At 40.0% G+C, this 10493-nt stretch overlaps 1 protein-coding gene across 2 annotated transcripts; it reads right to left on the bottom strand.

Annotated features, from left to right (window-relative positions):
* Window positions 1-823: 823 nt before the first annotated feature.
* LOC118387665 (transmembrane protein 120B) lies at window positions 824-10408 on the bottom strand. Of its 2 annotated transcripts, none has more exons than XM_035776260.2 (12): window positions 10242-10408; window positions 9249-9367; window positions 9030-9146; window positions 8876-8935; window positions 8682-8777; window positions 8497-8586; window positions 8308-8373; window positions 8086-8147; window positions 7846-7938; window positions 4346-4410; window positions 3960-4028; window positions 824-3569 (listed from the first exon to the last, which is right to left on the bottom strand). In XM_035776260.2, the coding sequence occupies exons 1-12, from the start codon at window positions 10302-10304 to the stop codon at window positions 3453-3455; spliced, it is 1017 nt and encodes a 338-aa protein (XP_035632153.1). In that variant the 5' UTR covers window positions 10305-10408; the 3' UTR covers window positions 824-3452. The 2 variants fall into 2 exon arrangements, with proteins under 2 accessions (XP_035632153.1, XP_035632154.1); XM_035776261.2 differs by having other exon boundaries at window positions 824-3252.
* Between the last annotated feature and the right edge of the window lie 85 nt (window positions 10409-10493).

The following is a 10493-nucleotide window of genomic DNA, read 5'->3' as shown; positions in this document are numbered from 1 at the left end:
CACACTTGAGTAAAAGTAAAAAATACCCGAACAGAAAATGACTCAAGTAAAAATGGAAGTCACCCAGTAAAATACTACTTCAGTTAGTCTAAAAGCATTTGTTTTTAAATATATTTACAGTACCAGTCAAAAATGTTTTTTTTTCTATATTTGTACTATTTCAACATTGTAGAACAATAGTGAAGACATCAAAATTATGAAGTAACACATGGAATTATGTAGTAACCAAAAAAAGTGTTAAACAAAATCAAAATACATTTTTGAATCTTCAAAGGTGGCATTCTTGGCATTCTCTCAAGCTTTACCTGGAATGCTTTTCCAACAGTAATGATGGACGATCGTTTCTCATTGCTTATTTGAGCTGTTCTTGCCATAATATGGACTTGGTCTTTTACCAAATAGGGCTATCTTCTGTATACCTCCCCCTACCTTGTCACAACACAAATGATTGGCTCAAACACATTAAGAAGGAAAGAAATTCCAAAAATGTCACACCTGTTAATTGAAATGCATTCCAGGTAACTACCTCAAAGTTGGTTGAGAGAATGCCAAGAGTGTGCAAAGCTGTCAAGGCAAAGGGTGACTAATTTGAAGAATCTCAAATATAAAATATATTTAGATTAATTTTTTTTTTTTTTAATTGGTTACTAAATGATTCCATCTGTTATTTCATAGTTTGTCTTCACTATTATTCTACAATGTAGAAAAGTGTAAAAAGAAAAACCTTAATGAGTAGATGTCCAAACTTTTGACTGGTACTGTAAGTATCAAAAATAAAAGTATTAATCACTTCACATTCCTTGTAATAAATAAGCAAACCAGATAGCATGGTTCTCTTTTTTTATTTAAAAGATAGTGTTGGAGTGTGCCCCTGGCTAAGACAATTTACAAACAAAACATGTGTTCAGTGAGCCCACCAGATCAGAGGCAGTGGGGATGACCAGGGGTATTTTTAAAGAAAAACAAACATTTAACTAGGCAAGTCGGTTAAGAACAAATTCTTATTTACAATGACGGCCTACACTTGATAAGTGTGAATTTGAACATTTCTGTCCTGCTAAGCATTTGAAATGTAACAAGTACTTTGGATGTCTGAGAAAAAGTATGGCGTAACAATTAAATTATTTTCTTTCGGAATGTAGTGGAGTAGAAGTAGTCAAACATAAATGGTAAAGTAGAGATACTCCAAAAAAAAAAAAACTACTTAAGTAGTACTCTAAAGTACTTTACACCACTGCCATTACACATGTTCATGTAAGCGACTTACCCTTTCTGCAGAGGATGATAAGTAGACTGCACCTTTTACATTGCCAGGACAATTTACAACTATTTACTATTGTGGTTGAAAGCTGATAGACATCAGTTCCTTTCAGAGCTGGAGTCTGGACAAATATCTATTGCAGTTTTCTAAAGTTTAATGACAGTGCCCACTAGTGGTGGTTGCTATGAAAAAACACTGACATAGGCAACTGAAAACAATTGTGAAAGCTGATGTATATATATTTCTTTGCTAAGCAAATACATTTGTTACATGACTTATCAATTAATATTTGATAGTTCCAAAACACAGGGCCTTATATCAATGTAAATAAATGCCTCTCCGATAACATCCTGTAATCAGAAACAGAATCAATGAAATCACTCTCTTGTTACAGTGATACGTTTAGGCACAAGGTAGTCTTATGATGGGACAATCCATGACATGAAACCAATACCACAACATATGAGGAAATAGGTGCTGTTGTGTAGTGCATTGCGGCAGTTTTGATGTTACAAACAGAATGTAACATTTTGGACTAATGGTCAGTAACAGGCTTTTGCCGACAAGTATAACAAAAAGAGTGGCTCCCTTCAAGCGTAGAATGGATTTTTCTTCTTTACGGAATCAAGACTAATATCCAAGACCTTAGACTTTCTCAATAACAAAACAATCGATTCCAAATGGAACAAAAATCAAGTAATTGTGACAGGCTACAGGGAGAGAAGGCATTAGAGAGCGCTGTCACTAAGTACCAAGTTGTTCAGATCTAATACTACAGTTCAAAATTAAAGGACACTGAAAAGGGGTACACAAGCTCATGAGATTTTGCCTTAGTTCAGAGTCGATGCGTTACAATACATACGGTATGTCAGCAGAGTTATAGAACTTGATCACGCCAGCACATTTGTACTGAAGACATTATTCCCAATCATTTGCTCAAAAGTACCAGTGCTCATAGCAGCAATTGTTTAAAACAACCAGCACAGCCTGAATTGGACAGGACTCAAATAATCATTCATTGAAAGGGTTATCATTTTGAACTAGATTACAGGAATTATTTCAAAATGGATTTGTCTTAATTCTGAACCCACTGAAGTTAATAATATATGCCATTTAGCAGACGCTTTTATCCAAAGCGACTTACAGTCATGTGTGCATACATTCTACGTATGGGTGGTCCCGGGAATCGAACCCACTACCCTGGCGTTACAAGCGCCATGCTCTACCAACTGAGCTACAGAAGGACCAAGTTAAGACATCAGGAACTCAGTTTAACAAGGTGCATTACAGAAGGGAAAGAAAATCCTTGTATTCTAAAACCTTGACATGTATTAGTATATTAATTATTTAAAATGGTATTATTTAAAAAATAGAACAGCTGTAATTTATAGTTGCCAAATCAACCCAAACAATGGTAGTAAATGGCTGCTGTTAAAGATTGTAAATGTCTATGATCAGTTAACAAGTCCTGGCTGGTACATTGCTAAAATAAAAAGCAGGCTTTAGTTCTTTATATAAGATGTACCCGCAGCAACATGTCAATATCCAGAGAAAAGAAACATGTTTACTTTCAAACAGCACACCGGGAGAATTGTATAGTTCAATGCATCTTTACTGAAGAATATATCAAAATGAGACACTTGTAGTTGCGAACAGTGAAAATTGCTGTGCCATGGATGTATTCAAATATTCCATACCGAAAACAGCTGTGTGAAGTATTGACAGTACATATACTTTGTAGGTAAATCTAACCTCTTCTCATGACCTAATGCTACCCGTCTTTCTTTAGTTGCATATAGTTCAAAGAGTGGATCTCTGTACATGTAGTCCATGCTCTGTCCTAAATACATCCACACCATAATGATTAAGTCTGTCCAATTACTCTAAATCTACAGGATCAAGCCTCAAATGGTCCAGGATCGCAGTGGTTCATCTGCCAGAAGAAGGCCGCTCTGTGTTGTGATTGCATGTGTAGCAAAGACAACGACAAACTATTGGAAACAAAAGCACATTCAGCCAAGGTTATTGGTTAATGTTGCAGCTGTCATCAAGGCTGAGACACATCGTTCTCTTCACTCAGTCTTTTCCTGGCAAAAAAACCCTGCAGTCCATATTCCCATCGATTGTGCGTTTCAAAGTGCCATTTTGTTTCATGGTCACTTGGGAGTCTGAGCTGTAGTCAGACTTGTATTCACTCTTGCTTTTGCACTTTCTCTGGGTTTTCCTGGACTTTATGGCGAACAACTTTCAATGTGGTAAGAAAATTCCCCAGGAATAGGACAAGAAATGTCAGTGCCAACATAAATACCTGAAATACACAAAAAGGCATTAAAGAAATCACATTTATGCTGAAAATCTTTACAAGACTACTGACACTGGAAGTTAAACCTTCCATTGAGGACATCTAGTACAATGACATCACAGGTGTCATTCTTTAAATTATTTTAATTGTAATACACAGTTCCAAAAATGTGGCATGTCAGTAGTGAAGTTACGATATTGGGCTTTTAAAAAGCAAAGTGTCACCTGCTACTTCATGATGACACAAAATGGATGCATTTTGCATCATCATGATGATGTGGCCAGTGACTGAGTAGAGAGTAGTCTTGTAACGAGACAGGGGTGGATGTAGAGGCATGTATTCTATATGAAAACAATGGATTCTACAGAGATTGGATGGTAGTATTTATGTCCTTACCTGCCACTCTTTACAGTCTTTATGTCCTGCCAACCGAAACAGGGTCAAAGCATTGTACAGCTGCCAGAACTGTGAATGGGATTGGAGAGAGAAAAGTTCAGTCTAAGACCTAAAACCTTATTCAAGAACACAGGCAGCTGGCGTGTGTACATGTAAAAGTATAAACAGCTGAAATAAGGAACAAAATGTAAGCTTCGCAATCATGTTGAGCAACACTTATTTTACAAGTGTGACAGATTTTGCAATACCATCTTTTAACTTCTTCAAGTCTCCCCACTCCACTCTCTTCCCCAATAACGCCTCATCCTAGTCTGTGTGAAACAAGCTGGCACACACTCAGACCTCATCCCTGGATAACCATTTTAGTACAGTTGTGTTAGACTTACATGTCCGAAGAAGAGGAATGGCAAGAGGAAGGTGAGCCCTCTCCACATCCATGACTGGAACCCCTCTGCAAAACAGAAACAATTAATAAAATGGTGGAAGATCCAGAACATTGAATAATGCATAACCTTCCCGAAAGACAGTATGTTTACATCCAGTTCAACTGGCTTTGTCAGAAGTACAGGTTAATCATTAGACTAAAACACATGGTAGAGTAAAGTAAGCTATATCAAATACAGCTAAACAAGAGGGACAAAACCTTTATCCTCTTGACCAATACTATGTTCAAAGGGCAGCTGCAAACTGATTGCAAAAATGTTGTCCATTAGCTCCCTCTAGTCAGCAAGATTTCACTAAATATATTTTGCTAGTCTATCATAATTGGAATTTTGGGCAGTAGAAATGTAAACTTTGATTAAAAGAGGATGTGTGTGAACTCATGCAGGGCATTCCGACAACTGGGACATCACTCAAAATGGAAGAGTAGAGACTTGCTCAAGGTTAAAACATCACCTTTGTCCCATTTTTCCAGTCATGGGGTTGCTTGTGGCCCACTTCATTGTAAGAACTATTAAAAAACATGCAAATGCCTTGTACAGGGAATATAGCGGAATACAAACAGTAGTTATTCCCACCGCAAGGCAATCAAACAAGAGAAATGTCGGTATAGGGACAAAGTGGAGTCGCAATTCAACGGCTCAGACACGAGACTTATGTGGCAGGGTCTACAGGCAATCACAGACTACAAAAAGAAAACCAGCCACGTCTTGCTTCCAGACAAACTAAACACCTTCTTTGCCTGCTTTGAGGATAATACTGCGCCACCGATGCAGCCCACTACCAAGGACTACAGGCTCTCCCTCTCCATGGCCGACTGGTAACACTCAATAGGCTGCCGGCCAAGATGGCATCCCTAGCCGCGTCCTCAGAGCACGTGCAGACCAGCTGACTGGTGTGTTTACAAACATATTCAATCTCCCCATCCCAGTCTGCTGTCCACACATGCTTCAAGATGGCCACCATTGTTCCTGTACCAAAGAACACAAAGGAAACAGAACTAAATGACTATCGCCCAGTAGCACTCACATCTGTCATCATGAAGTGCTTTGGGAGACTCACCTCCACCTTAGCTGCCACCCTAGACACACTTCAATTTGCTTACCACCCCCAATAGGCCCACAGATGACGCAATCACCATCACACTGCCCTATCCCATCTGGACAAGAGGAATACCTATGTAAGAATGCTGTTCATTGACTACAGCTCAGCATTCAACACCATAGTACACTCCAAGCTCATCATTAAGCTTGAGGGCCTGGGTCTCAACCCCACCCTGTGCAATTGGGTCCTGGACTTCCTGACGGGCCGCCCCCAGGTGGTGAAGGTAGGAAACACCTCTTCGCTGATCCTCAACACTGGGGCCCCACAAGGGTGCGTGCTCAGCCTCCTCCTGTACTCCCTGTTCACCCATGACTGCGTGGACATGCACGCCTCCAACTCAATCATCAAGTTTGCAGACGACACTACAGTAGTGGGCTTGATTACCAACAATGACGAGACAGGCTAAAGGAAGGAGGTGAGGGCACTGAGTGTGGTATCAGGAAAATAACCTTGCACTCAACGTCAACAAAACAAAGGAGATGATCGTGGACTTCAGGAAACAGCAGAGGTTGCACCCCCCTTTCCACATCGACAGGACAGCAGTGGAGAAGGTGGAAATCTTCAAGTTCCTCGGCGTACACATCAGACAAACAGAAATGATCCGCTCACACAGAGAGTGTGGTGAAAGCGCAACAGCGCCTCTTCAACCTTAGGAGGCTAAAGAAATTTGGCTTAACACCTAAAACTTCGACAGATGCACAATTAAGAGCATCCTGTCGGGCTGTATCACCGCCTGGTACGGCAACTGCACCGCGCACAAACGCAAGGCTCTCCAGAGGGTGGTGCGGTCTGCATAATGCATCACACGGGGGCAAACTACCTGCCCTCCATGCCACCTACAGCACCCGGTGTCATAGGAAGGCCAAAAAGATCAAGGACAACAACCACCCAACCCACTGCATGTTCACCCCGCTACCATCCAGAAGGCGAGGTGCATCAAAGCTGGGACCGAGAGACAGCTTCTTTCAAGGCCATCATACTGTTAAACAACCATCACTAACACAGAGAGGCTGCTACCAACATACAGACATGAAATCATTGGCCACTTCAATAAATGGATCACTAGTCACTTTAATAATGTCTTGCATTACTCTTCTCGTATGTATATGTATTCTATAACATCTTGCCTATGCCCGCTCGGTCATCGCTCATCCATATATTCTTATTACATCCCTTTACTTCTATTTGTGTGTATTAGGTAGTTGTTGTGGAATTGTAAGAGTACTGTTAGATATTACTGCAGTCAGAACTAGAAGCACAAGCATTTCGCTACACTCGCAATAACATCTGCTAACCATGTGTTGGTGACCAATAAAATGTTATTTGATTTACAAGCATGACTGAAATTACTGGCACCCTTGATCAAGATGAGAGAGGAAAAAAAGACTAAAGTAATGATATTGTATGCAAAAATTATATCATTTTATACAACTCAGAGAGAAATATTTTATTTAATAAGTAATAAAAAAACTTCTCAAAAAGATAGGGGTCAGAATAATTGGCACCCGTGTTTTTAATACTCCTGCACCCTCCCTTTGCGAGGATAACGGCACAGAGCCTTTTTCTAAAATGTTTTATGAGATTGGAGACCACATTGGAAGGGATCTTAAGAGACCATTCCTCCATAGAGAATATTTCCAGATTATTGTGATGCATTCGTAAATTCAGGCTGGAGTGCTCTGGGCGTTCGTAAATTCACGCTGGAGTGCTCTGGGCGTTCGTAAATTCACGCTGGAGTGCTCTGGGCGTTCGTAAATTCAGGCTGGAGTGCTCTGGGCGTTCGTAAATTCAGGCTGGAGTGCTCTGGGCGTTCGTAAATTCACGCTGGAGTGCTCCGGGCGTTCGTAAATTCACGCTGGAGTGCTCTGGGCGTTCGTAAATTCACGCTGGAGTGCTCTGGGCGTTCATAAATTCACGCTGGAGTGCTCTGGGCGTTCGTAAATTCACACTGGAGTGCTCTGGGCATTCGTAAATTCAGAGCGTTGTCAGATTGTCCGTTCATAAATCCATAGCGTTTTGCTCTTGAAGCGTTTGAGCGCACACTGGACACTCTGGCCAAGGAATAGGGTTTATTTGAACTGGCGACAGTTTAATGAAGCAACCCCCCACTATATTTTACAGTAGGTATGGATTTTTTTTCTGTATATGCACATGGTGTGCGTGGCCAAAGAGCTTTATTTTCATGTCATCCAACAAATGCAAACACACAATGTTCTATTTTTTTTAGCATACAAGGGTGCCAATAATTTTGGTTGTGACTTAATGGTTCAAAAGCTTTCCCAAGTCATAACCAATAAGCAAGCCTTAGAAACTGTCTTAACTGAAAAGGAACTCCTCTTACCCACTGTGAGGTCCAACTGATTTCTTTCCCCCAAAGCTCGTAACCTGTATAAGCAGCCACTTTGATAGTAATATTGAAGAAACTGCACAAAGCCTAAAAAACACAGGGATGAATTTCAACAAATCAATCAAATACTTTTACAATCAATCATATATGAGTAATGACATGGACTTATATTGTGCGACTTGTTTTCAAAAAACTCAACACATGTGAAGATAAAATGAGAAAGTAGATGCTTACTCTGATAAATGGAGAAGGCAAGGAATTGACTTCTGAACATCTGATACATGGATCCCTCTGGCCTTTGAGAAGAAACAGAGGAACCAATCAAATCAGGCAATCAAGTAACATTTGTCAATCAAACTGCTCGTCAAGCAACCTTTGAGGATAACTGCCAATCGATTTTGACCGACAGCAATTAATGAAAGTGTTCAAAGTTGAAAATAAATAAAAAGGACTTACCAGGTAAGCATTACACCTGATAGGAAGGTAGAGACGTAATGATGGGAGACCCACCACCCTTTTATCCTGAAAGGACACATTGAGTGGAATTAGAATAAAGAAGCAGAACTAGGTCGACATGCTAGTCTATTATTTGAATCTCACGGAGTAAATAAATAATTTGTTCACATAAAAAGTTTAGTAGCTCACCGGGACCCATTGCTCATGAGGATGCTTTCCCTTATGGTCAAAGTGCAATAGTACCAAACCAGCAAGAAGTTGAAGATTTCATCTGTGACACTGAAACAAAACAGACATTTACAACTACCTTGCTTTAACGAAACATTAAAAGATGCTACGAGGAAACATCAAAATGTATAATATAACCAACTCACCGGTAATTGAACAAGAAGAGACAGGTTATGGCAGCAAACATCAAGATTATTGTCATGCAAAGCTTGAACTTCTCATATTCATCTTTGTAGGCAAATCTGCTCGTGCGAAAAGATGCAACAAGGAATCAGATGCAGCAACCAAACAGATGTGACTCAATACAGATATTTTGTTAAAGCTGAAGCAACACACTTACTTAGCCTGGTTGCTGAGGAGTGTGACATTCACATTGCCAAGGACCAAATTTAAGTACAATCTGAAAAGAGACACATACTTTTACACCCTCTAATAACAAAGTGCATCAAATCTGTAACCAACCAAAAAATAATCATGTCCTCAAATACACTGACCCATTCTTCTTTGGCAAATAGGCTTCCATATCAAAGAAGAAATGTTCTTTGTCTTTAATTTGCATTTGGATGTCTTTGATCAGTTCTGTTTCTTTCTCATTGCTTGTTTTTGTACATCTGTAGGAGAACAACACACTAAATGCTCAGGTCCTAATTATGAGGACCTTTGGTACAGGAAAACAAGACTGTAACTGCAAGCACTAATAATAGGCTACTTACTTGCGCAGACTGTGCCGGAGGTCTTTTAGACCCTTCCTCTGTTTACTAATGGCACTGCTGCATGTTGCCTGGAGGTTGGTGAGCTCATCGAGCTTCTGTCTGTACACTTTGTGAGTTTCCTAGAAATAAGAATGGAAAGCAAATGACTGCACATTGCTCACCAGTACTCAAATATGTTGATAACTGTCAGGCAATTATTTTAAACAAGCTGTGATGGATAAGGTCTAGGACAGATCCCCTCTTTTATTCTTGCAGTTTGAGGCTCTCAGTGGCTTACTTTCTTTCTTTCCTCTCTCTATGGTCCCTGATCTAGCAGTATATGACAGGAAGGCAATATTACAATATCATTGAAACCTATCCAGTCGTTTCAAATGGTAGCAATTAAGAAGGAAATAACGTTAAGAGGGGAGGAAGACACGACTACACCCGGAGTTAACTGACATTTTTTTTTTTGCTACTTATCCGCATTGGTTGACTGATTTAACTGCGCCGAAGTGAAAACTTGGTGGATTTCACTTAAACACAACTAACGTTACCTAATGATTGTTATTAATCGGAGTTGGCTAGCTAGCTTGCTTGTTATAAGGACTTTAACAAGCGAACGTTATTATTGCTAGATAATTAACGTTAGCTAACATTCGCCAGTCATTGTTCAAATGTGCGGATATTAAAAACTAGCTGTACCACTTTAAGTAAATCTGACTTGCAGATACCACAGTATACGAAATAGTTATATTGGAAAGTTCCTAAATACAACATATTGTGTACAAAAATACCTGATGTTGTGTACAAAAACACCCTTTATCAAGTTAGTATGCTAGCTAGCTTCTAGCCATGTTGGCTGGGTTAGCTAAACTAGCTAGAAAGCTAGCTGAGCTGACAAAAGTAACGTTAAATCAGTTATCATCCTCCAACATCTCTTTCTGAACTGGCGATAGTCCACGTCATGCCACGCACCTAGCTAGTTATCAAACTGGCTTCACATAGGCCTACCTGTAACTGTTGATATTCTTGGTCAATTTCTCCCCATTCAGTTTGACAGCTTTGCAGTGACATTGTGTCAGTAAGCGGCACTCGCCGACTCCCACTGTACAGAACCTCCAACGGCCAGTACACGATTATTTTCTTATTTCATTTAGAGCGCATGCGTCCGACCGCCTACTACTGAAAAATGTACATTTGTGTCGTCACTTGTTCTAAAGTGCAGAAACAAACTTACTAGATAGGAACCCCTACTACAGTAAC

Source organism: Oncorhynchus keta, chromosome 9, assembly GCF_023373465.1.
Source record: "Oncorhynchus keta strain PuntledgeMale-10-30-2019 chromosome 9, Oket_V2, whole genome shotgun sequence".
Taxonomy (NCBI): Eukaryota; Metazoa; Chordata; class Actinopteri; order Salmoniformes; family Salmonidae; genus Oncorhynchus; species Oncorhynchus keta.
The sequence above is the reverse complement of the archived record's forward strand: the minus strand, read 5'-3'. Positions and strand labels throughout refer to the sequence as shown.

Bases quoted from the DNA above. Each gene is read 5' to 3' on its own strand.
- LOC118387665 (XM_035776260.2), bottom strand. From the start codon at position 10,304: ATGTCACTGCAAAGCTGTCAAACTGAATGGGGAGAAATTGACCAAGAA. The intron at 8,374-8,496 runs GTGAGCTACTAA...GTGTCCTTTCAG, and splicing joins CTCATGAGCAATGGGTCCCG to GATAAAAGGGTGGTGGGTCT. The intron at 4,411-7,845 runs GTAAGAGGAGTT...TCTGTTTTGCAG, and splicing joins TCAGTTGGACCTCACAGTGG to AGGGGTTCCAGTCATGGATG.